We start from the raw sequence: 27,454 nt of genomic DNA, 5'->3' as shown, positions 1-27,454 counted from the left end.
CTTCATGGCAGTTTTTGGGATTGTTATTTAAAGACAGAGGCACAAACAGCATTTTTTACAAGCCATATTCTGTTAGTTTATTGTTCTTTTTATAGTCATATGTCAAGTGTTCATCCACAAAGACAATTTTCAGCTACTGTGGTGAAACACTAACTGAAACACTCAATACTGAGGGAAAACTGCAGCTTATTAATTAATCAGGATAATATGATTATTTGATTTTGCAGGTGTAGTGTTCACATGTCGGTACAGAGGAGCTGGATCACATTAATCTAAATGCTTTAATTGTTAGGAATGTGTGCGTTTACATTATTTTAGTTGTTTATTTAGGACCGGAATGAAAACACAAGTTGTATCAAATGCAACTTTATTAAACATTTCTCTTTTCATTGACATTATTATCAATATCGTAATAAAATTCCTCTAAAACAGGAGAACGCTGCTATGTTGTACCAATTGGAGACTTTTACAACTCTAAAATTCTGCATGTTCAACCACAGAACATGATGCCAGGAAAATATATTTTCATATAATCTTTTTTTTTTCATATAGAGTATAACTTCTATATATTTTTTTCAACCTATAATAAAAAGGCACTTGGAAAAATTCAAATACTGACATAATATCAAACAAATGTGCAAAAAAACATAAGTTGGAACAGGCCTTGCATGGCCTAAGTTTTATCATTAACCCTTTGTGCAACGCTGTGGCACAGTCGATGGCACCCCTCAACAACGACACAGACCGAGCTAACCTACTCATTTTGTGCCCTTGATTTCAGTTCCATTTTCGTAATGTTAAGCAAGGGTTACTTTAAAAATCTGGAGGAGCAAGTACCGCTTAAAAAAACAAAGATAAGACTTTAAATTCAGACACTGTAACGACTGAGGGTTTTTACAATTATTCTCGTTTCTCAAATCGATTGATCGATAACGCTCTGCCATGAGAAAGGGTGTGGCAGCATCCCACGTATCTACACACATTACGAGGGGTGCAAAAGAGCAGTTTGTTACAGACTGCGCTCAAAGGGTTAATGGATCATAACAGCTTATTTTTAATATTGAAAAGATGTGGACCCTGGAAGGATCCGTGTCATTATTATTATTATTATTATTAAGCTCTCTGCTGCCGTGCTGAGTCTCTGTCCCTGGCTTTGACCAGCAGAGGAGAAACAGACAAACAGGGAGGAGGAGGAGGAGGAGGAGGAGGAGGAAGAGAGCCGCCGCATCCGTGGGTTTCACTGTTGCCACGGAAACCATGTCTAGCCTACTTAACACCTGTTTCTGGTGACATCACATGCCAGGATTGTCCCCTCACAATGAAAGATTAACTTCGATACGCAGCCTGAACCCAGAAACAGGCCACCTGTGTGTGTGTGTGTGTGTGTGTGTGTGTGTGTGTGTGTGTGTGTGTGTGTGTGTGTGTGTGTGTGTGTGTGTGTGTGTGTGTGTGTGTGTGTGTGTGTGTGTGTGTGTGTGTGTGTGTGTGTGTGTGTGTGTGTGTGTGTGTGTGTGTGTCGGAGACCCTGACGACCTAACTGAGGCAGAATCACAGGTATACAGTATACCGAATACTCGCTAGACCTGAGGCTCGACGCAGAGCTCATCCCCAGACAAGGAGGATTATATTTGTTGTTGCCTTCTGTGAGTGCAGCTTGTTAAATTTGCCTGGAATGCATCTTTCGAGAAAAAGAAAGAAAAAAAGCTTTGTGGCTGGGAGGTGGGGGGAGCTGAGCCTTTTGGGTTTTAATCTAAAAAAAAAAACTAAAAAAACCCAGAAACAACCCAGAGGGCACACAGAGTTCAGTGGCCTAGTTCTCTGCAGGCCGGTATTGCCTGTGAGTGGCTGCCACATTGGACACAGCACAGCCAGTGACTTCAGAGCCGAGAGGGCCGTTCGCTGGTGAGGTGGCCAGATGGAGGGCGGCTGCACAGCGCAACCATCCTCTTCCTCTTCTCCTCTGCTGGCACACGTCCTCCCCCTCCCCTCATCTCTCCCTGTCCCCGTCCATTCATTCATTTATTCATTCAGCCAATCCCCTCTCTCTCTCACAGTGCTACCCGCCATTTCACAGTGAGATGTCATTTCTCTGTGTCTTGACTGTGGGAATTAACAAAGGGAGCAACGTTCGGTGTTTGGACACTTGATACAGAAATATTAAATCCCCATGTCCCATCTGAATAACACCATTATGATTGTCATGGAGGAGTTCGATCTCGTTTGGTTCACCATGTTTCCCCCCCCCAGAGCGGTGGTTTCCAGCCCCTTTGGCCTGTGACCCCCTTAATACAAAGCAGTATCATCTGAACGTGTGACCCATGATCACAGTTCGTGGCCTACGTTTTAGACACATTGTTGTGAGCAGTTCGAACATTATAAGGGTTTTGCAGCTTCGCGTCAGTGACCTTTTTCCGCATTTCACAAGAACAACATTTTTGAAATTATGGCTGAGGATGATGGGAATGATTTGAAGTTGTTGAGATATAATGGACCAAAGTGGTGGACGGACTGTGAAACACACTGACACCGTCACCCAGCATGGCTAAAGCCACAGAAAAGTAAAACCTCTTGTGACCCTTCAGATCTTTCTTCGGGCCCCCAGGTTGGGAACCACTGCGCTGGGAGACCACCCAGGCCTCTCCCTCCCTCCCTCCATCCCCTCGAAAGACTCACCCCCCAGCAGCAGAGGGCTGATCGCAGAGCAGCCAATCGCAGAACACAACAAGCAACTTCAACATCGGAAAAATGTCTCGTCTGAACAACAGCAAGAAATAATGACACAAAAAAAAATACAAAACAGCATGAACTAATGTCTAACGAGGTTCTAGGACTGGGCAACGGAAAAGTAAGACTGCCAGCATGAGCAATACTGGGAGAGGAGAGATGGAGGAGTGAAAACAAGAGAGGAGGGTTGAGCGATTCAGTCTCTTCAGAGAAAGTTCCTTGTCTTGTGGTGATCCTCTCCTGTCCCCCCCCCCTCCTCTGTTGAGACAACAGTCAACATCATACGTGCATTAGCACTGTAGCATTAAACGAGCCTGGAAGGACCCCACACCAAAACTGACCCATGCAGAAAAAAATGGATTAAGAGCAAAAAACTAGATTTGAAAGAACCATGGCTTTAGCAGTAACATTTCTTAAAACATGTAAGGAATATAATGTGTGGTAAGTGCATGTTGCCTGCTTTAATCAAACCCATGATAAAGGTTTCTCTCTCCTTATTTTTTTTTTGCCCCTCAGGACAGAGTAAAATGAGGCAGTTTGTAATAGTGTGGCTTCCTAGTCAGTCGAGCTGTAAGTGGCACTGGGCGCGTTTCACCCCCCTCTGTGGCACAATACGTACATCCCACTTCAGCCTCTCCTGGTACTTTTTGGAACAGAGTTGCTGAACTTGGGTCAAAACTTCAACCGGCAAGAGTCTAAGTCGGGCTCTTGATTGGATGGCCGCCTGCTTTTCGCAGCTGGTTTTGGGTCGGGTCACTTTTTTAAAAATACAAGACACTAGTGTTTATCACCACAGTGGCCCTTTCATACACAACCCGGCCGTGTTGATTCAATTTGCGGGAAAGCAGCTGGACAATCCGGCGGCAATACGGGTTCCGAGAACGGCCGAGCAGGATGTTGTGCGCCGTGTCCGGCCAGAGGGGGGAGCCAGGCACCCCAGTGCTCGGCTTTTGCTTGTGCTTGTGTAAAAGAGGAATTGGTGATTGGTCATTGTCAGGTGATGTAACACCGTTTGTCTGTGTTGAGTCCTCAGATCGGCCCTGTGCCCTAAATGTTTAAGCCCCTAGTCTGCACGCCTGGCACACATTCTGGTGGACTAGGCTGGTCCATGTTGGTCACCCTCCCCAAGAGTGGGGACAGATTGTCAAAAAGTGCTCTCTCCCAGTTTTATGTTAGGCTGGGGAAGCGGAGAAGTTAGCAGCGGTTTTGAGGTCTCAATACTTTAACTAGTCGACACGTAGTAAGTGCTGTGTTTAACTGAACTGTCTGGGAGCCGAAGTGGCAGCCTCCGTCTCCTGCACAAGTCCAAAACAGTTTTGAGTTCACTTGCTTTGGTGTGGCAAGCTTGTCTGAATCATATTAATCACAGCAGTCTGTGAAAAATAGGTCATAACTTTAAGAAATCAGCTGCGGAGAATCGTCCTATTCTGTGAAAGTTTGCCCAGCTGTGAGTGCGTCATTCAGTTTCATGGTGTCATCTATCTCACTGCCAAGCTGGAGGCACACCGTCAATGAAGTACAGTCATATAAATACTTAGAAATGAATCGGGGCTTTTGTAAGAAAGACAGAGAACTAAGACAAGTCCATGGTCCTTGTCCACAGAACCAGCAGACAGGAATGAAGAGAGTATAAAATCGCAACGAGGAGCCGAGCCGTACGTATTCCTGAAAAGAGAGTTCTTGGGCCCCTTGGTGTCCCACCATGAAAAGAGGCTTGCGTTGTATTCGTAATTCTTGTGAGGTGTAGTGTTCTCGATTGTTTTCTTGATTGAAGTTTCGATATGTCTGTCGACGTACTTGTCCGTTTTCCACACGCTCTCCAAAATGTGTTGCCTGGATTTGATTGTGCGAGTCAATCCCCATCACCTTTGACCGCCCGTACCCCCATTCACCCTCCAATCCCAACCCCCTGAGCTTCAGGAATGTGTGTGTGTGTGTGTCTGTGTGTCTGTGTGTCTGTGTGTGTGTGTGTGTGTGTGTGTGTGTGTCTGTGTGTGTGTGTGTGTGTGTCTGTGTGTCTGTGTGTGTGTCTGTGTGTGTGTGTGTGTGTGTATGTGTGTGTGTGTGTGTGTGTGTGTGTGTGTCTGTGTGTGTGTGTGTGTGTGTGTGTCTGTGTGTGTGTCTGTGTGTGTGTGTCTGTGTGTGTTTGTGTCAGTTGACCACAGCTGGCTTGAGCACCACGGTGCCTGGAGGGATGACCACCCAGGACAAGGGATCATGAGATCCTCCTGTGGAGAGGTTCAGGACCCCTCCAGTCACCTCGTTCTCAGCCTCCTCCCCCAGCCCCCTCTTGATCTGGTGACTGTGGGCCCTGCGCTCAGACGTGGCCCCGAGCATGGGCATCATCGGCAGGCCCAGGGCTGAGGAGGGGAACGCCGCGGAGAGCAGATGGGACTTGGCCAGTCCGAGCGGCGAGCCGTTGAAGGACAGGATGGGCCGACCTCCCAGGCTGCCCGGAGGGGAGTTGGGGCAACCCAGTGAGCTGAGGTCCAGGGGCCGAGGACTGAGGGGCGACAGGGGCATGGTGCCAGTCAGGCCCTGCAGAGCGTGGCCTCCCAGAAGAGCAGCCGCTGCCCCTGGGATGATGATGTGGGCTCCGCTCACATAGGACAGCTCTGAATCCTTTCCCACTCCACTCCCGAGCCCTCCGCTCTGACTACCCTTCAGCATGGAGCCCACTCCGCCCGGGGAGCCCTGCTCCTGGGCTACAAAGTGGCCGTGGGCTTTGATGTGCTTGCGGAGGGAGCTGGGGTCTGTGTAGCGCTTCAGGCAGCCCACCATCTTGCAGTAGTAAGGCTTGTCCACGTAGTGTGTGCGCGTGTGTTTGAATCGATCGCTGGAGTTGGAGTAACGCTTGTTGCAACCCTCATAAGGACAAATGTAGGGCTTTTCGCCTGCAGGGGGAAAGAGGATTCCAAATCATCATGATCATCGACTCCTTAAAGATTAAAGCTCTAAGCAAGCCTTCATTTTAAAGCTGTGTTTACCTTTTTTTTCTCTTTTTTTTATAGATCCTGAAACAAATGAATGTATGCTTTATCACTGACCTGTGTGTGAGCGGTTGTGTATCTTCAGGTTCTCCAGACGTGAGAAGCTCTTGTTGCAGGTGGGACAGCGGTGGGGCTTCTCGTTAGTGTGAGTGCGGATGTGGATGAGCATCTTGTACCTGCGACCACACAACAATAAGTTCATAAATATATCATCCTACGCTTGAGTCGTCAGCCCTCAGTGGCACACTTCATATACAGCCCCCCTAACTGTCTGATTTTCTCACCTTGCATTGAACCCCCTGCCTTTGCGGGCACAGCCCTCCCAGTGGCAGCAGTACCCAGAATCCTTCTCAGGCTTCACGTGGAAGTCGTTGACATGGTCCACCAGGTCTTGCAGGGAGTCGAAGAGCAGGTGACACTGGAGGCGGGAAAACATTCGGCATTTTCAAATGAATTGTGCCGATAACGCTATTTTTGGATTTGTTTCCTTTTTCTTCTACCCACCTTCCTCCAGTGGCAGGCCAGTTGTTCATCTGCCGACAGGTCAGGAGAGGCTCTCTTGTCACTCGTCTGCCCAATGAACATGGAGGATGGCAGGTGAAGTCCCGCCCCAGCTCCGATTGGCACGAAAAACTGAAAGGCCTGTGGGATGTGAGAATTCTGATAAACAAAAAGAAAAATGGGGTTCGTCAGTCTGCTGTCAGAGCACTGCACCAGTAAGAAAGAAGCAGACACTTGAACTTTATTTGAGTTTGTGTTTCAGACACGTCTTTCATGGGATACTCAATCATCTAGATGACTGCAATCCAAGATTATGCTTATATCTTCAGAGCACATGGTGCACAGAGCAGGAGAGAGGAAGACAGATAAGGTCCTGATGACTTCACTGGAGAAAGATATTTGATCGTAGTGAGACAAAAATCGGCAGAGTACAGAACTGTCAATCTACGTCATTAAAAAGATCCACTCGACTTTCGACAGAGGGGGGCAGAGAAATGTTGAATTGAGAAATAAGGGACATTTAAGTCCAACCCGTCATGTGAGAGTAGGAAAGCACAGACAGAGAAAGAGGGGGGGTGCAAATGGATCACAATCCTGCGGCTGTCTCGTCGTCTTCAGCTATGTCAGAAATGTGTATGTGACAAATTTCATGAAATAAGGCAAATTCCCCACACTGAGTTCTGCCTCTGCATGCAAAACTATGTGAGCTGCCTTGTGAGATGCTATTGGCGAGATACCATGTGAGCGTGTGCAGCTGTTTCTTTATGAGAAGCAGAGAGGTGTGCTCTCTGGGGCTAAATAAAGTGTTGAGTGTGAGTGTAGCTGCGAGTTCGGGGGGCTATCGGAGACTCAGTGGCACAAGGGGCGGCTGAATGGTCCCGGCCTGTCTCAATTCAATTGGAAGGGAATTGAATTAGGCGGCGTGAGGTCTGCATGGCTGTACCTTGTCTTGAATCCGATTAACGTACAGACACACACACACACACACACTCACAGCCATATACACAGGCACACACACATCGTGCCAGTGGGGCCACTGAGTACGTGAAGTCGCACAGACAGAGGCACTTGTACGGGACACAAGAGGTGTTTGATAAGAGCTAACGCCCTCTCTCTCTCTCTCTAAGGCCTCCCACCCCTCGCCCAGTCTGATGGAGAGTGTGACACAACCTGAGGTTGTTCCTGATTGTTGTTGCTGACCCCAGCGGATTGAGTTGCTCTACATTAAAGACGGGAAAGTGGAGGCCACTCACTGCACTGAAAGACTGTGTTCATTTTTTCAACAACTCCGAAGAGAAAGTGGAACACCTGTATTTGTGTGTGTGTGTGTGTGTGTGTGTGTGTGTGTGTGTGTGTGTGTGTGTGTGTGTGTGTGTGTGTGTGTGTGTGTGTGTGTGTGTGTGTGTGTGTGTGTGTGTGTGTTTTGAGCTCCGTCATACTCACCCCTGAGGGGACGTAGTTTCCATTGGTGATCTCTGGAGAGCTGGGGGTGTGGCGGTAGGAGGGAGACATACTCAGGTCCACCGCAGGGGGGGTGGGGGTGTCTGTTCGATCATGCGGGACCACCTGCACACCTGACAAACACAAACACACACACACACACACGGTTAAATGACCACTCCCTTGGGGGATCAGACACAGGGACACTGCTCTCACCCTTTTTTTTCTTTTTCTCAACCAAACGCTTGTGCTTCATTTTCAGGACAAGGTCGCCTACCTGTGCGCGGAGAAGCCGGCGAGGCCGGCTCTATGACTGCTGTGCCGTCGTCTGCCATGCGGAGCTGGCGAGCTCGCTTGGGGTGCAGTGGCACCGAAAGGGGGGGCGAGCGCACCCCTCTGTCCCGCCCGTTGGCCCGCCGAGGGATCTTGAGGTCCAGGGGCTCGTCCAGGGACAGCATGACCGCGACAGGCCGACCTCCCACCTGCGCATACAACCAATGGCAGAGGTTCAAAGCCAGGCCAACTGAGGCAATGTAAGATTTGCTTGCTTTTCATATAAACACACACAAATAAAAATGCTGCATTTCTGCAATCTACCGGAGACAGATTCTCACACCTGCAAAATTTCCCCTGGAAGTTTATCACATTCCACAATCCCACAGGGTAAAAAGAACTCTCAAACAATGGTAAACTGACCACACTTGTAAACTGAAACACTGAGTAAGCCGAAGAAAAATAAACACACACACACACACACACACACACACACACACACACACACACACACACACACACACACACACACACACGCACACACACGCACAAGCAGAGATCTGAATGACCCCCTCCTCTCTTTCCACGCTGACCTTTACTCACACACTCTTACTGAGGAATGTCTACAATCCAATCCAGATGGTCGCCCTCACCACCGGCCAAACTTCATCCTACCCCTTGGCAGTCCCTGGCCCTTGCACCCCATGTCACATCACCCGCTACCCTGGCCCACCCCCCAACCCCTGCCGCGTGTACCGTCAGACACCATGAACCTTGCAGACCCACCAGCAACCCCCTAGGCCTTCAAGTCCAGCTGCACCCACTCCGTCCGCCTCCTCCCTCCTCTAAACACACTGACCTCTGGACCCAGCCCGAGGGTTGTGGGCAGGACTGTTCGTCTCGCTGTCATTTTTAGTTCTTCAGCCACGGGACTGACCCGGCACTACATGCACGCACAAGCAAACACCTAGATGAGCCTGAAGGAATTATAATTTTTGGAGTAAAGACTTTCATACAAGCCAAATCTTTTCAACACAAATTCACAAATAAATGCTGAGTCTATTCTTCTCTTGCCAGATTTTTCTGTTTCACACATACAGGTGGTGCTAATACAGTACTGCTGGTTCGTAGCCACGCTCTCCATTCAACACAATGTGTTAGGGTTCACTGCTCCTTCTCACCAGGCTCACACAAACGCACAACCCTCCTCAAAGCAATTTCCATCATAGCACACATACACACACACACACACACACACACAATTGCATGAAATTCCCGCTCAAGTTCATGCAGAACAGTGCATGTACATAGAAACACACACACAAGTAATTAATCAAACTGTGATTTCAACAAATTCCCCCTTCCTCCCTCTTACATGCCGACACAAGCCGCGGTTGGTGGTGAATGGTGGGCTTTGAGAGTGACTGGCAAGGGGCCACATGAGAAGCCCTTGTGTCTGGGAGGCACGGAGCAAAGAGGTCACCAGGTCCAGCAGCCAAATGAGAGAAGCTCACACACACACACACACACACACACACACACAGTCAGGGGTAGGGGGTGCAAGTTGGGGGTGGGTGTGTACAGATTCAATTAGCTATAGATAAGAGGATGATTGATACACACAAATGCATCGATACAACAAGAGGAACAAACTGTGCGAACATCCAATAATGCCATAATTATGCTCTGTGTGGATGTTCGCACAGTTTGTTCCTCTGGTCGTATCGAATATATCTTATGTATGTATATATATTCATATATATATATATATATATATATATATATATATATATATATATATGCTGTAAATGCTGTGCGATATGATGATGTATGTCAGTGTGAAATAGAAAAACATCCACTGTTTCATATTATTTTCTATCGTTTATTTCGTTGTGCCACAAATCTCTCTTTTTGGCAATATTTTTGTCATTTGGATGAAATTTGCATAAAGGCAACACAAACACAGGAGAATGAACGTGAAAGGAATCATTCCAAATAAAGGGACTCCTACCAGCCAAATCAAAGGAGAAAGTCACACATAAATTAGGTCACATGGACGTGGTTTGGGTATGGAAAAGTCTTACATGGACCAGAAAACTGCACTTTGCCAAAGATGCCGCAGACGTGGTCCCCACAACAGACTCAAAACACCACTAACCTCTTTAAAAACACCTACACGACTGACCCATGTCGAACAGAACGGAGAGAGGCTACGGACGAGAGCCACAAAAGAACAGCTGAGTGCTTAAAACAAAACCCAGACTCAGACGTTTGCAAGTGGCCGGCAGCAAACCATATCGCAAAAAATTTAATAATTTTTTCTTTTATTAAATAAATATGGAACATTACCAAAACCTCATACATATATATATATATATATATATATATATATATATATATATCCAGATAACAATACATATTCCAATATAGCACATTTTATGTAAATTCAATGAATAAATAGTTTATTCAAAAAGCCATCAGGACTACAGTAATTTAAAATAATTGAAAAAAATGTTTTTACTTTGAACATATATGATCATATCATTAAATAATAGCATTATTTCCTCATGTTTTTTGTATCCTTTTTTAAGTTTGAAAAAAAGGACAAACATGTTTTTCTATTGCATCTCAACACATGTATATGTATCTTCATAACTGCACAGTGCTGCCTCACATGTATGAAACATCTTGGCACAAATACTATGACACTGAAATGTCAAGCAGGTAACCAAAAGCACACCGGAGCATGTGTTCTGCTCCGAGAGAGAGAATTAGAAAAGGTATTTCCAGCAAGCTGCAGCTAGTCAGTGACAAAATCAGACGCATCACTTCATCACGTTTAAAAACAATTCTCTCAACTCTAATTCTTTAACTCTTTCAATACACACACACACACACACGCAAGTTCACACGCACATCCTAAAAAAAATGTGAATGTATCCTTTTAATCATTTTCACAATGAACATCTATATTATGTATAGTTCAATTCACAAGGCTCCTGAAGGTGCATCTGTCCAGTTTTTTTTTAACTTTCCAATATTGTCAGTGTCTCCGATGTCTCCTACAATTTGCTAAATGTGTTCAGGTACAGCCGTGAAAGAGAGATTTAAGTACACAAGTGCTTAAAATTATCTTGATGTGAAATGATGAAGGCGGAGTCGTTGCTCCGGTGGTAATTTTGAGTCTGGCATGTGGTCAAATGCTGCCATTATCTGTGAAAGACAACATGTTTTGATATGTCAAGGCGGATACGAGCCTCGTTGTGGTTAACACCACATCTCTCCCTCTCTCTTTCTTCTCCTCCGAACGCCTGTCATCCACTCTAAATGAGTAAAAGCCCTCACCCCGCGATGCAGACCAGGAATCAGCTTAACCTCTCTACAACAAATCCCACCCTCATCCACTGCAGGGACAAACGTGGTATAATCTGTGCTATAAACCACACAATGAGAAAACAGATATGGAACTTTTGGAATACGAATAACTGTGAATATAAATCCGCTTGACAACGAAGATCATGTGAGACGCGGGATGGGCGTCCTCTCTATGTGCAAACCATCATTATAGGTCTGTATGGCTTATCTTTCCAATTTATCAAGCAGGCTTGCACTGCTGTCACACCCCCCACGCAAACACCAGCCAGTCTCATGGAAACAAACAGCACAGTTGGTTTCACTGGAATTGATGGCAAAATACCAGTTTAAATTGGTGTCAATTTTAAAAAATCATTTATTTCAGCATTTAATCTCTTATTATTTATATTCTAAACAAATAAAGTTGCCTGCCGTCGCGTTCAATTTTCCTTAATACGATTTCCTTAATGGGGTTTCATTATCCTTCTGCTGATCTGCTCACTCCATCATGATGAAGCTGAAAATATTAGTCCGCTAACAGAAAATCAATCTGGATTAGTTTCAACCCTACAACAACAGTTTTTGTCTAATTTGCAACCCACAGAGGCTGTTGTGTGTTTGTCTTTTTATCACTAAATATACCAGTTTATACACCAAACTCTTTTAACTGGCTACTTTAAAGACTTTACGAGGCTTGGAAAAGGAATTAAACTTGAAGCCATTTTTGTTGGGTCTACTGGAATATATTTGTTCTCAAATTACAATTCTAGAGAACAATTTAATTGAGAAATTGAGTTCATGGATAGACGTGTTGAGGTAGAATACAAATCAAGCTGTACAGTGATGTGAATTCAGAGAACTTTTTGCAGTAGTAAAAGACATGACATTAAAAAGTTCACTTGAAACTCTCTTTGACTTCAGAGAAACTCGGCAGGTCATAAAATAGCTGACATACGTGACCCAATACAGTCTATACCACACTGATGTGACCCCACCACATCTCCTGGTCAATCAGACTCCAAGTGCTCGATTTCACCTCAGCGCAACCTGATGAGTATTTCTTGGAGGAGGAAATAGTGGAGTCTGGCTGGGGAGAAACTCACAGTGTGTGATTCTTGGACTGGACTTACGGGATCTTGACTACAACCTCCAAACTGCCACGGTCACTGAGAGACGGTTGGTTGGAAACGTCAGACCAAGAGAAAGAATAACGCAAGAGAAGGAGAGAGCGTGGTTTTGCCTGTGTGCATCCTGGCAAGATATGCAAGTGTGTGTGTGTGTGTGTGTGTGTGTGTGTGTGTGTGTGTGTGTGTGTGTGTGTGTTTGTAAAGCTCAGTGGCGGGTGGCTGTGAAGTTTGGGGAAGGGGTGTTGGCTGGCCCCCATGAAGACTTCCTTGCCCTTCCTTGGCCGCGGGGTTGACGGTCTCTCTGAAAGGCAGCATTGTCCCTTCTCCGGGCCCTCTCCTCTCTCTGTAGCAGAGTAAACAGGCTACAGCAGCTGAACAGGAGAGAGAGCGTGGAGAGGAGGGATGACCAGGGGGGCCACCGTGAGGATACACAAGGGTGAGGAGGAAGTGCCGGAGGAAAAGTGTGTGTCCTCTTGAGCAAATCCCGTCGCCTATTCCCCTGCATAACCTGCCCCCGCCAGAGTCCCTTTGATGCGGTGTAGGTGTTCAGGGGGTGAACATGGGTAGAGGCTTTGGGTGTGGGGGGGGGCATGAGGTCAAAGGAAGGCTATGTGAGGCTATAGGCCCACGCGGATCATCGCTGACCCTTTACCGCGCTCCCACCGACTAATCTTTAGTCTGATCTGAGGAAATCTGTCCTGTGATGGATCATGTGTCAGCTCAGTCTGTGTGGTTCCATGGTGCAGACACGAGAGAGCCAATGAAACGCATCAGAGACTAAAAAAAAAAAGGTTTACAGGGTTTAAAATCGCATTTTTGGTTTCTCTGAGGGTTTAGGAGAGCGAGAAGGGTGTGTTGTGTGTGTGCGTGTGTGTGTGTGTGTGTGTACGTGTGTAAACCCCCCCCCCCCCCCCAACCCTGAAATTGGCTGTAACTTAATCTCCCTCCTGCTGTGACCCTGGGAGGTAGTCTGCAGGAGGTAAGCCATCTCTCCCCGGGGCTCTTTGGTCTCTTTTTTCATTCTCACACACAAAATTCCGAGAGAGAAAGGAAACGGAATGTGGACGGAACAACTGCTTCTAACAACAAGCAGTATTGATCGGTGTGATTCTGAAGGGCTTTAACGTGTTGCGTTAAAACGCTGATAGCAGGAGGTGGCAGTTCCTACAGACCGTGCTGGGATACTACTTGGTGTCCTCGGATACTTTCAGAATAGAGAGTGTAGGAGGTGCTAACAGACTTCTCACCAAAAACAGGGGACAAATTCTAAAACTTTGTTTGTGTTCTCAAAAGACATCCCCCCGTCTGGAGCTAAGGGGCGTGCGTGCGTGCGTGAGTGCGTGCCAATGCAATGCTGTTGCCCTATTGCTACTGCAAGCTCTATCTTTCTACATCGGAGTTTGTCTTCGGATAATGGTCATCAACAATAATAATAATAATTATTGTTGATGAGTGGGCGGAAAAGTGAAGAGTTGAAACCAGAAAGCAGTCACATGATTTTTGTGTACCCTTCTTTACATCAATAGAAAGAGAGAGAGAAAGAAAGAGAGAGAGAGCACACTGAAAACGTACCATAGTAATAACATGCGACAGCTAAGATGGTTGAGACATAGTGTTATTCATATTTGTTGTTCTGGTATTTCGCAATCTGGATAACTTTCTTCCCAGATGAACGAAATGTCTGCTGCCTGTAACGCCAACGCATCCCCACCAATGTGGCGTTCTGATGGTTTCAACGAGGAGGGCCTGGGATGGAGTCATCTGACTGTGTGAACGCATAAGTCAACAGGCTTGTGATGTCACGGCCCCCTCATCAGGCCCACAGTAGATCTGACTTTAATTACAGTATTACAATTATAATAGTAGTTTTGCATCAGCCTTTCAAAGGGTGACCAAAGAAATCCCCCCTCATGCAAACCTTCTGCCATGTTTAATCTCAAGTGCAGCGTTGCAGCGGCCACATCTAATGAACCGAGGGAAAACAACTCTGTTTCGTCAATATGGTTCTCTTCGCTCTCTTTGGTTTTAACAGTTATGTGTGAAGACCCGCAGTTGCAGCATTGCTCATGTCTAGACCTGCTGGTTTTTCCATCCTCCAGGTGGGACGGACAGGGTCAAAGGTGACTGAATGAGGTGAGGGTGCGGTGAGACCTCCGACCCCTGACATTTGGGTTCTACATCTGCAACTGAAGCCGAGGAGGAACAAACAAAGTTGGCGCGTTCCAAGCTGGTCTGTGCACACAATACTCTGTGAATAATCGGATTTAGGTGATCAAAGCATTTCCACGCTTCAAAGTTGCCGTTTTCAGTTTGTCCTTAATAGCCAGATTTACGTGGATTAGTCAGAGGAGGATGTGATGCATAACGTTTCGCACATTAGTGCTCGACTCTGATAAGGACAATCAAACCAAGGTGAGAGGCTTTAAAATGCAGCTAGTAGCACGTAACTGATATTCAAAACAAAAGAAAACGATCTCTCTTACTGTTGCCGGCGTTTGTTGAGGTAGAAGCCACTACAGCGAGCCTGAGGTAATAACAGCCATAACCTGGTGTGTATGTGCCACCTCCGCTGACACATGCACACCCGGGCCACAGCCCCCACGCCCACCTACCAGCCCCCACCCACAGCCCCCTGATGGATCACTTAACACACAAACAACACACACAGCTGAGAGATTTTTTTTTTTCTGTCTCTGTCCTCCTCAGCCAGCCGCCGCCTCCTCAGACAGGAAACCTCAGTTTCCACTCCTCCTCCTCTGGGCCTCTCGTTCCCTCTTTCTCTTTATCCTTCCTTTGTTTTTCATTCACGTTCACTGCTCTGCTTCTTCTTTCTTTCACTCCTTTCTCCTCCCCTCTCATCTCATTCCTCACTCATCTATACTTCAGCCGTCCTTGCTTTTAACGGTGCATTAATTGCCAAATAGTTTTCTCTTATTCGGGTTTAATTAAGACGATTAAGTTAAAGAGAAGTTTCATTAAGTCGTTTGTCTCTTACGTTCAGTCTAAACTTCCCCCCTTCCTCTTCCCCCCGCTGCAAAAGGGGACATTGGATCATACACAGGATTATGTAATAGCAGTGTGCATGGTGCCACAGGGGGAGGGCTACTGGGGAGAAATAGTTGTTGGAGTGTTTTTTACAGCAGCTGGAGTACAGACAGGGTGACACATTCGTTCTTTCAGAGTTTCAAAAAGAGAACAGGAATACATCACATAAATTTAAGCGATATGAGTGTGTAACATTAAAAGACAAAGATGCAGAAGAGGACAGGAAGAGATAAGTCTGAAATAACATGGAGCAGGAGAGAATGGAGTGAGTGAAGGAGAGAAGCAAAGAAAGAAGGAGGGATGGATGGAGCAAGGGAAGGAGGGAGGAAAGTGGAGAGCAACAGGAAGCTTCTCAGTGAGCTACCGATGGCCTCTAGCCAAAGTCTTCAGACATTGAGGAATTCCATGCAGAGGGCAGGGAGGGAGGAGGAAAGTGCCAGGGGGGAGGGAGGGAGGAAGGGAGGGAGGCACAGAACCAGGAGGGCGGGTCGCACTTGTGGTTTGTTGTCAAAGGGGACTGCTACATGAGAAAAGGAAGGGCACACGCTTAAAGTGATATCTGTCTGTGGTTGAACATTATCATTTCTTCTTAGGATGCAAAACTTCCTGTCTGACATGAGAGTTCCAAAGGCCACGATGTGCAATTTTGCATTTGTTTTGAATCATGAGACCTTATCATATGTGCACACATTTACTGAACGTAAATGGGAATTTGAGGATTTTGGTGCTTTTCTCTGTTTTACATGATTATACAATCCTATTTTTGGATTTAAAAAAAAGACATTTGAAGATGTCACCACAAGTTCTGGGAAATTGTCACGGGCACACTTAAAAGGTGCATTTTCAAAGGGCCTTTTGAAGGATGTGCACGAGAGTTGAAACAACAGAAATACAAATACAGAAATTGTTCATAACAAGTCAATTCAAATTCCCTTTTTTTTACATCTCCAATGAAGAATTTGCATTTTTTTATCATTGTCATTGTCAATTTTATGTCAAATTTTTTAGTATTTTGGGCATGAAAAGCCATTCATCGTCGTCATATTGAGGTCTGGGAAATTGCGATGAGCATTCTTCCCTATTTTTTACATTTTATAGACCAAAGGATTGTAAGACAATAAAGGTTTGATAAGATGAATGTGAGAGGAGCACCGCTGACGTCCTTTTTGTTAATAACCCAGATGACTGTCGCTGATGTGGAGAGATCTGTTGAATCCATTCTCATGACAGTATGAAACAAACCTTTACGCTTCATCACATGTTTTCGATTGGTTGTTGTAGGTCTATCCAATTGCGTCCAGAGGCCTTTTGGTCCGCAACTGTTGATAACTCACCTTGGAAATTGGAAAAGGAACAGAGAGGTTCCAGAGCCATTCGCCAATGCAAATCGGTCCAGGAATGCCGAGCTAGCAATTCCACCTAGTCTGCCTTATATTGAGATGATCTATAAAAAGCCGTTTGACTGAGATTTTTTTCATACTGTGCCAGTAAGCCTCATGGCCTGCTAAAGCCGGGATTACCACGCGACACAGTGACCCGACTCCGCTCGAAATGAAATGGTGGGTTTCAAGGGAAACATGCACAATGAATCAGCATAAAATCCTCAAAGAATTCGACTTCATCCGCTAACAGGTTTTAACATCAAATACAGAGAACATCTTCATTCAGTAGAAGAGGACTGGGTGTGCATTAATGTGCAAATATCTTTGGAAAGTCACTTCTGCAATAAACGCCATCTTCCAAACTTATTCTGACGGATCAAATGAAAGGAGAAAGAGGCAGGTATAGAGGGAGAGAGGATCTGCACTCTGGCGTGAGGCTGGGAAACTCACCCCTGAGCCACAGTCAATTTATTAGACTCCCTAGTAGCTGCTACATGACGTGAACAATGCGCGACTGAGGGCCCACATGTAGCAACATGTGTTTGGAGTCACTGGTTAGTGTCTCTCCCACCTACTCCCATTCAAAATCATGCAGCATGAGTTTTTGATATACTTAATAGTTTTAATCTACACCGTCGTATCAGGACAGCAAGACAATAAACAGATAATCCCCCCGGGCCACGATGACTCAGAGAGTTTAAGCAGAAAACCTACCCAAATACTCCGCGCTTGAGGCTCTTCACACAGCAGTACTGTTAGGCTTTGAAGAGCGGTGAGTAATCTTACAATAACGTGGGGCATTTCACAACATAGCAGTTTCATAGCGAAGCAAAGGGCGGCAGGAACCAATGAACGCAGCAGGAGGCCTACCTCCCTCCGCGAAGAGAAGAGAGTGTGTTTGTCTTTGCACTCGGGAGATCTGATGGACATCCCCGCCCTGACTTACTTTGACCTCCCACTAACTCTGCCGGGCCTCTTTACCTCCTGCAGTCCCCTGAACGCATTCCCTCCAACCCTCACTCCTCCTCCCTCATCTTCTCTCTCCCACTCTTCCATATAAACAAGAGCTTGCATGATCTCCCCCAGCTCTATTCCCCCTCGACCGTCTCTTCACTTCCTCGGACTATTTCCCCATCGTCTGTCATCGCTCTCTCTTCCTCCCCTTCATCAGACCGTCTCATGTCTCTCTCTCTCTCTTTCTCTTTCTGTTTCTTTGCTTTTTCTTTCCCCCCGTCCTTTCAGTCCATTCCTGTGGCCTCTCCCGACAGGCAGTGATGCAATCCTCTGACTCCTGCGCGCAATCACAGGGTCTGGAGTTGGCCTGCCAGCCAGGCAGGGGCGTCGCCACACCACGCTCAGGAGGGAAGCAACAGGAGAGGAAAGAAGGGAGGGTGGGGGGGAGAAGAAGAAAGAAAAGAAGAAATGAAGCCAAAGAGAGTTGGAGGAAAATCAGTCCGAGGCTGTCAGAGTCTGTGGTGGGTGAAAGAGGGAGAAAGTGCAGCGATAAAAGTTAACAGCTCTGTTTTATAGTTTGTATTAAACTAGGGGTGAACATGTTTTTGTTTTGCGTCCATGTGGTGAGGTATTGGTTCTCTTAAAGATACTTTGACATGAATTTGAATGTGGATGATCAAACGGCACAACATCCCAGCTCCTGGTCCTCTTGCTGACCAGCTGTATCTGTTTTGTTGTCACTCCAGCTGACTCACACCAACAGTGGCATTATTCAAACAGCTTGAAACAGCCTTGCTGTTAACACTCTATCAGGAGATCTATACCTTGCAATGATTATGCACACATGATTATGCATGATTATGTGCATACACACACACACACACACACACACACACACACACACACACACACACACACACACACACGTCCTTGGTTTTAACGGCTTTGTATAGGCAGACCTCCTCTGATGGCAGCACAAATGAAAGGTCAGGTAAGGAATGCAAAGCACTGGCACCTGCCTAAATCTTTAAAATACCAGGTTCTCTCTGCACACACACACACACACACACACACACAAACGCTGACAACTCCCTAAAAATCAAGTACAAAGTTTGAGACTTAAGAAAAATTGCTTTTCAAAAACAAAACATAAAGAACGATTCATCAGTAGGTGACTGAATAACTATTACACAGCAGCTGTGTTTGAGCTCAACACAAGATGTATGTGTTCCCTCACTGGTGGTAAAATGCCAGCACCAGTTCTAAGGTATTTACTTGGTAGGGGGGTAATGTTTCTTCTTTCTCTCCCCTTTTCTCCCACACAGGCTTAGGGCAGATTAATGGAGGTGACAAGCATATGGAAACTGTGGCACGATAAGCAGCAAACCCGGGCTATATTTCAGCACCGGGTGCTGGGCCAATGTGGTCTGTCCTTCCAATAACAGCTTCAAGGATGAGGGTAAGAAGTATGGGGCCGCACAGTACAAGCACACATAAACACACTGACTGTACAGCGTTTGTGTACAGCCAAACAGACACGGCTACATGTACGAACACACACACACACACACACACACACACAGCATGCTGTTTGAGTTCAGACCAGTTCAGCGAGCGTTGTGGTACCACTCCAGCTATGGGAGGGGTGTGCCTGTGTCTCACAGTCATTTCCTGGATGGGGATATTATGGCAACACACGCATGAGAAACAAACCCCTTTCGCCTTTACACACTGACCCTCGCCACTATCGTTTGCTCGCAACTCAATAAGCCAACAGCGCATAGTGAACTCCCTGGGAAGTGGAACTAAGTCTTCTTATTCAATAGCTGGGGTAATATGATTCCAACAACAGCTTTACGCAACACGGCCCCTGGCAGGCTGGGGGTAAGGCGTTGGGGTTGGGGTGGTGGGAGCTGTCTTTAACGCTGCGCGGCGTTGTTGAGGCCTATCGGTCACATCGCGACTCTTGGATGGCCGCTCCCTGTCACTGGAGAGGGCTGGGTGACACCTATGCACCAGCCATGCTGCAAAGGGGGGGTTGGGTTGGGCGCACAGAGACAGATGTGCTCTGGACAAAGGTTGTCTCCGATAGTGTGTGTGTTTGAGAACACGTGAGTCTATATGTGTGTGTTTATGCAGAGAGGAGGAACAGGGCAAGGAGGGCTCAGCTTCCCAAACCAAGGCGTATTGGAAGGAGACGAAAACAGGAAGAGGGAGAAATACAAAACAGCAGAGAGCAATTAGCAGACGAAGTGACGTGGTGTGTGTGTGTGTGTGTGTGTGTGTGTGTGTGTGTTGGGTGGCAAACACAGAAGCAGGTCTTGCTTCTTTAAATTTGGGCGTGCCCCCCCTCCTCCACCCCATCCCTTACTGTCTGCTATACCTCCATTTTTTTAACCCTTCTGCCTCCCTCGGCAGTGATCTCACATATACACATACACACAAAGCTCGTGTTGTCTCATTCTTATGAAGCTGTGCCAACTTAAGAGCAGCCCTGTCGTCCCCGTCTCGTTCCTCACATGGAGCGCCGGTTTTTCTGCCCAAACGTCCCCTCCCACCATGGCTGGCAAGAAGACAAGGTCAATATGACAGTCTTTTCTCCCTCCCTCTCCTTTTCTCTCTGTATCTCTGGGTTCTCGCTCAACTAAGTGACAGGCTCCACCCTACGGCTTTCATCTTCTGCGGCTCCCTCCAAAAGAGAAACAGAAAAAGAGAGCCGAGAGACAGATGCACTGGGACAGATGGAGGATGACTGAGTTGGCATCAGAGTTGAGCATAATGCTGTAAAATGGAGTAGCCCTAAACTCCTGATTCAAATTTGCTGGCACATCTGATTTGGTGTGGTCTGTTGGAAACGCGCATCAAAAAGTATCTGGAGCCGATCGCTCCTTTCATTTGGCGAAACACGCTGAGCGGCGAGAGCGAAAAAATGTGCCGTGGACAATCGTACAGTGTATCAGCTGCCTTGGAAAGAATGAGCCCTAGAGAGAATCACAATTAGTGTTTAAGGTCAGGGCGATTTTCATGCTCGCACAAACTCCGCTGTCCTGAATCAATACTGACATTTAGAATCAATTAAGGAATCGCCAAGCTCACTATGACTGACAACACCATTTATTGAAGCCTGAGCAAACCAGGAGAACTGACACAAAGAAGGAAAAGGACATCGTACAAGACAGAGAGACTATGGTCATGTTAGGTTAGTTATTAGTAAAGATGGCCATTGAATGTCAATTATTACAACTTTCAGCAACCAAATCACAACAGGGGTTACTTCATAGAAGCATCTGAGTTCTGTCTTCGTTTCACAAAATGCAACCTCAAACATAAAACATTTCCAAATTACATAAGGCTCCCTCATTAGAAAAAAACCCCCAGCCACAGTACATATGAATTGAATTAGTGCTGGCAACATGTCCACAACACCACAGAGAAGGTAAACGCTAAGGGGCCAAACTTTTTTTTCTCTCCCCGTTTCTCTTTTACTGCACGTGTGAGTTGGAGAGTCTCTTATATAATGTATGTGTCGCTCGTGAAGCTGGGGGCTCGTAGGAAAGTGGGCGACAAAAAAAATGCGAGGGAGGGACAAAGGGAGACAGGGAGCAGAAGCGGCGTTTAAAAGCGAGGAGGCGATGGAGTCCCAGGGAGTTGGGGATGGAGGGAGGAGGGGATGAAGGGGGCATAGTCTGGAAGCTTTAGCTGACAGGACTGGATATGCCCAGACAGAGAGCCAGGCCCAGGCCCAGACATGAGAGCCTTATGTGAGTCTCAGAAATGCCTCACCCATCTCTGCCCCATCCCCATCTCTTCAAAAAAAATCAATTCCTCTCCCCCGTCTCTCCTTTCCCAGCATGTTATTCCTCACCCGTACTTACAGGCAGAGCCCCTCTTGTGCGACTCCTCCCTTTCTTTTCTCTTCAAACAAGCAAACACACACATACATACGTACCTCAGTCATACTGAACTGCCTCGGTGCTCTTGAGGAGGTTATACTAGAGGATCCGGGGTGTTGGCCAAGCAAGTAAACAATAATACAATCCAGCTGTGTCTCTACTAAAACTGTGAGCATATTACATACAACTCACAGCTCCCTGAACTGAACTCCCAGATATCTAAAAAGCTCTTGGTAGATCCACTTTTACTATCACCCACAAGTTAAATATCAAGTATGTTGATGGAAACCAACCTAAAAAAGGGGTTTCCCCTAACCCCTCCACACTACATCACCCCCTAACCCCACACGTACACTGCCAGCTCTTTCACATTGCTGTTATTGTTTCATTTCTTGGCCTTACTCCTTTATTTTCTTCTACGACGTTTCCTCATCAAGAACGCCCTGCCCTAGACATGGTCTGCATATTGTCTGAAGGCCTCCGCGAGCCGAAATTCTCTCACGATAGAAATACTGAGCAGGGAGCGCAGAAGTAGCATTAAGGAGAATGAGAAGAGGTAGGGTGGGGTAGCCGGAGTGAGGCACTGAGTTGTCTGTGTTTATTTTGGAAATGCAGGCCGGCAGACTTGCAGCAGAGGGACTGACCCCTCAACTTCGCCGTGGCAGATCCTCACAGAAAGAGCAAAAATGCATGTCCATTTGGGATGTCCCACGCAGGTGAGTTTAAAAAGGGTCGACCATATATCCCAGAGGAGCCATTTTAAATCACCCCGGGGATGCAGGAATGGTCTGCTCCGGGAGGAAACAGTGAGGCCGTGAGGTGATTAGTGGTTACAGTTTAACTGCAGAAAAATGCACGGTCCGCGAGCCCAGCCAGCCAGGGAGCAAAGCGGTATGTGCCGGTCTCTCTCAGTTTTGCAAGTTGGTGTGAGTCAAGCTCTGTATCCGCTCTGTCTATTCTTAATGTATGGGTCCAGGAACCTGGACGGACACATCACACTGTAGTGCTCCAAAGTATGGCTGTGTCCCCTTCACTTGAGCACACATGGCAATGATTAGTGATAAGAGAGGTTGTGGGGGGGGGGAAATGCACCGCGCCAGACTGTAATATTATGAGAGTTGAGAAGTTAAGTTAAATTAAAGTTCAGACGTTTGAATCCGCTCAGTTCCTATTGATATGTTAGCGATTCACCTTGAGGTTTGCAGCCTTTGCGGCTCATGTGATTTCACTCGTATAATGTACAGCCAGCATTGGCTGCAAAATAACCAAAGGTTTGTCAATAACTCGGGTTAACTCAGTGTAAGGCCCTGAAGTTGTGGCAACAGCAGGAGGTTTGGAAGCCTGAAGGATCAAAAATTGTCCGTATCATCAAGAATAGATGATTAAAGGTAAATCATTCATAATAACATGAACATTGCAACTCATATTTAATGAGATTTTCAAAATCTTTATCTAAAACTGACCATGTTATAAATGACATTCTCTCTCAACCTCGCTTCACTGAAGAGCCACATGGCTTCATCGGGGAATGTTATGCATCTCCTCCTGTGACATTTTCAGCCCACACAAAGGCCAAGAGCTCGGATGTAACAACCCCATTAAACATTCCAGATTAATGACATACCGTAATAGTGGTAGTGCTTCATCTGTCGAGCACCCTAATGCATGAATGAAAAAGGCTTCTCATCCTATTAGCTCGCACTATCTACTGTACAAGTGTAACTACAAAAAGGACATATCTGTGGTGGGATTCTAAAACAAAGTGGCTCTTATCCCTGCGAAAACGAATGCAGGAGTGCATCAGGTGCCTTGTTTTCACCGCGTGCCGCCTCAGTCACTGACCGCTGTAATCCTCCCTCCCTTGCTGCTGAGTTGCATTTCAGCTTGACCGTAATCCCCAGCAGCTATGAAATATTGCTGTGATATTAATTCAAACACTCTTCGTCAGTTTAGTTTGTGCCACTTATATTCCACCCACTTGTAGCAGTCAGAGACACTGGAAAAAACAAATCTTGTCACCTTAGGTTTCAGATGAGAGCTTCTTGGCGGTAGCACTCTGCACAATGCAAGACTCAGATATCAGATGAGGGAAGCTTTCATTTGTCTGGTTTTAAGGCATTAAGTACAAGTGCAGTGTGGGTTCCCACCATCCCCTTACCACATGCCTGGTGGTTTTTCTCTCTGACGCAGGAATATGCCATTAAGGGTCCACCTTTTCCACAAAAAAGCAGCTGCCTTTCCCTCGAAGTTTTGGGACCTCAGGGGTATGATGTCACAAAGTTGCGGTGTGAGGCAAAATCTGAAAACGGGATAGTGGGGAGGGGGACGACACCCACGCCCATGATTTGATTTCGGAGACTGGGCAAGGTGGAAAGCTTTCATGGTATAACAACCGCTGCACTAATTACAGCAGATGGAGCAAGTTTGTGTCAAACCAGTAACTCTGACCAAAACTGCCTGAGTATCCAAGGCAAGAATGCAGTCAGGATGAAAAACACACAGCAAAAACACACACAGACACCATGTGAGCGTGGGATAGCACCACAGGGATGCACGGCTGAACCACACCTGGCTTTGTGGTGGAGCTGTGATTTTTCTCTGCAGTGTAATATGCAAAATACGCGTAATGCTGTGGCTGAACTCATCATCAGCTGATTGGACAAACATTGCAGCAAGCAAGATGTGGATGTGAGGAGCACCTGTGCTCACAGTTCAGAGAGGGGTGATGGATTAAATAGCAGGGGCCTGGAACAGGGAGGGAGAAAAAAGGAGAAGAGGAAGTCAAAGTCCTCCCTCTGCACAAGCGCCTCTGTGGCCTCTTTCACTGCTCCTCTCCCCCACCTACTTTGACAGAGGTCCAGTGGGGCCATAGCCAGACCTCCTCAGGTCTCATGTGCTATCTGAGAGAGTTTCTTTCATGCATCCGCACGTTGTATTACACAAACACCACAGTCACCTTGAAAATACACAGCCATTCCACTCTAAAATACAACCGCGGCCCCCTGAGTGTGCCTCGATCCGCATTGTAGCCTAATGCCTTTTAATTATCAGCCCTTATTCCACTCCGGCACAGGGCTTGTTAGGTCTGCCTTGGCAGGGCTCAGCTCTTCTTTCCCGTGGCATCTTCTGGAACAATGGGCCCATGGGAGGCAGCCAATGGGGAGAAGGTCCATCCCAAACCCATAGTCCCAGTGTGCACACAATTAGGCTTAGGGACAGTGGAATTGCTTAATTGGAGGAAAATAGCTCTTTATCTAGGCCTCTCTGTATGTGCTCATCCCTGCACCCTGCACTAAATGTGCATGGCCTCAACTCAGTTAGAGTTATTCTGAACAAAATGCACAACACAATAAAGATGTCACCAGTTTCATCCAACCAAAAAAAGATTTTGCAGCATTAGAGTGTCTGTCACTCTGACCGGAAACTTAGCTGCACATAGACTCACTAAAAACTCAGTGCACTTACTGACCTACAACTTGGTGACATGAAGTTATAGCATATTCATTATTTCATGAGGAAAAAATGTGTCATGGTATGTGTCGGATGGGAACATTAACATGCACTTAAGTGGATGTTTACCTAGTGTGTGTGTGTGTGTGTGTGTGTGTGTGTGTGTGTTTGGGGGGGGGGGGGGGGTTTGCAGTTTGCCCAGTTTTATTTACCAATACATCAGTGGTTTTAGGTGACAGTCAGCAGACACGACAGCAGACAGGTTGAACTCTTTGTCAAATGTTGTGACAGACCATCGTGGAGCTCAATGCAAGCCCGCGTCTTGCACAACCGCTGGCCGAGCTGTGATGCACGCCTCTATCTAGGGCACGATTTGTGATACGGCCCCGAAAAATCTCTCTCGGGGGCCAATAGGAGAGAGACATGCCCGTGTACAAGGGACCCAGATACGCAGAGAGGGTCGCCACCCACCCTGTTGAATTAGACACTGACATGGTGTCTCTGCGTAAATGGCACAAAGCGCCGGCAAAAGGCACGTCCGCCACAACCACAACTCGAGCACCACAGTGTGCACCGCCGTGTCCAGGCTGCAGGATATCCGCGAAACCGCAGAAAGAGCCGCTGAAAAATAGGTCACTACCCAGTTTGAACCCGAGCGATTTGTTCTTCTTCTCTCATTGGCGTAAAGCGCACTCAGGCCAAAGTGGACACACATGACAACGCGCACAGTACACGAGACTGACATGCAGGACATGGGGTTGCTCCCGGCTTACCTTGCAGGGGGGGGGAAACTGCCGTTAAAAACAGCCGAGATGTCTCCGACCTGGCCCCCCTCCCCTGTGCAAACTTCGCACGCAAAGTCCTTGTGGCTCGAAACGGCGTCGGCGTCAAGTGGCTCCCCGTCAGCGCACTGTCGCCTTCTCGTCGATCAAAACGAAATATAGATCTGACACGTCTTGAAAAAAAATGATCACCAGGTGTCTGGAGAGGCGGTCCGTTCCCAGACCATTGTCAGGAATATTTCCAAGCATGGGAGGAAGAAGAAGAAGAAGGAGAAGAAAAATCAAAATCGCAGCTTGTGTGACAGCTGGTTGTGTGAACGAAGACTAATCGAAGGAGTGACAGCCTCGTCTGTAGCCGTGGGATGAGATGTGCTGCATGTTATCGTTCCACTGGAAACCCGTCAAAAAGTGTAAACACCCCGATCCGCGCTAGACTCAACTGTTTCCACTGGGGGAGGAAGGAAAAACCCCGAAGACCTCTGGATGGGTTCTGCATCAAAAAACGCAAAAGGGTGATGTCTTCCTGAATCCAAAAGCGCATCGCTTGATGGCAACGCTGGTCCGGGGGGGGGGGGGGGGGGGTCGCGTGGGTGCTCGTGGTTCTCCCGAGGGGGTGGGAGGGCAGTTCAGACCACGGGGATGGCACACGGAGTGGTGGCTATAGGGTGGATGGGGCGGGTTGGCGACAGGGTGTGGGGTCGAAGGGGAGGATCGTCTCCTTCTTCTCCTTCTTCCTCGGTGCTTTTCCCAGATGCCGAGCTGGAACCGTTTGCTTTCCCCGCTGACGTTCCCCGTGTCTCCTCGTTGGTTGTGTGTCCCCCCCCCCCCCCCCCCCCCCCCCCCCCCCCCTGTGAGCTCTCCAGGAGACGCAGAGCGTTGACGGCAGTCTCCCCCCACGACCGTCTGAAGCGCGCAGACCAGCCGTCCGGAGCGCAGCCAGCCCGTCAGGACCAGCCCAGAGTCTGCCAGCTCAGCGCATGCTTGCTGCTCCGCCCCTCCACCGTGGGCAGTCCCCGGCTCCTCTCCAGACTCTCCCCCTCTCTCCTTCTCTTCTCTGTCCTCCTCATGGACATGTCTCCACCCCGGCTCCCCTCCACCAGCACGGCCTTCTTGGCAGGTTAACACCCATGTGCTTTATACACCGTGTTGTCCTGCTCAGTGGTTCCCCCCTTCAGAGACACTTCTGGTCTCATGCTGGTCCACACACCTCCGCCTCAACAGGTTGTCATAGAACCATAACCATAGTGTCACACGTTGAAAAGTTCAGCAGCCACTGATTCTTCTATAATGTATATATTTTCACCCCATATAAATCAATTCAATCAAAACGACACTGGCAACTGTGTGCCTCTACATGGTGGAGACAAAACAAAAGCAAAGAGGAAGAAAACAAATAAAACAAAAAGAAATATATACAAATCAATGTCAGAATTACAATAAAATTGTTTAAATAAAACCAATTTGCTCACATTTGTACTATTGAGCAAGAAAAAACAATGACAATGACGAGAAGTACAGAGAACTTTTATACAAGCCGCA

General features: G+C 47.1%; 1 protein-coding gene across 3 annotated transcripts; it reads right to left on the bottom strand.

Moving 5' to 3' along the window:
- Positions 1–350: 350 nt before the first annotated feature.
- glis2b (GLIS family zinc finger 2b) lies at positions 351–26,759 on the bottom strand. 3 transcript variants are annotated; one of them, XM_035615366.2, is made up of 7 exons: positions 25,907–26,759; positions 7,933–8,137; positions 7,659–7,789; positions 6,219–6,356; positions 5,999–6,132; positions 5,772–5,890; positions 351–5,618 (listed from the first exon to the last, which is right to left on the bottom strand). In XM_035615366.2, exons 2-7 carry the CDS (start codon positions 8,111–8,113, stop codon positions 4,876–4,878), a joined length of 1,446 nt encoding a protein of 481 aa, XP_035471259.2. In that variant the 5' UTR covers positions 8,114–8,137; positions 25,907–26,759; the 3' UTR covers positions 351–4,875. The 3 variants fall into 3 exon arrangements, with proteins under 3 accessions (XP_035471259.2, XP_035471255.2, XP_035471256.2); XM_035615362.2 differs by having other exon boundaries at positions 6,219–6,374; positions 25,907–26,758; XM_035615363.2 differs by lacking the exon at positions 25,907–26,759 and adding an exon at positions 14,893–14,969 and having other exon boundaries at positions 6,219–6,374.
- Positions 26,760–27,454: the final 695 nt, after the last annotated feature.

Source organism: Scophthalmus maximus, chromosome 17, assembly GCF_022379125.1.
Source record: "Scophthalmus maximus strain ysfricsl-2021 chromosome 17, ASM2237912v1, whole genome shotgun sequence".
In the NCBI taxonomy this organism is placed as follows: domain Eukaryota; kingdom Metazoa; phylum Chordata; class Actinopteri; order Pleuronectiformes; family Scophthalmidae; genus Scophthalmus; species Scophthalmus maximus.
Note: the sequence above shows the minus strand (reverse complement) of the source record. Positions and strands in the feature narration are given on the sequence as shown.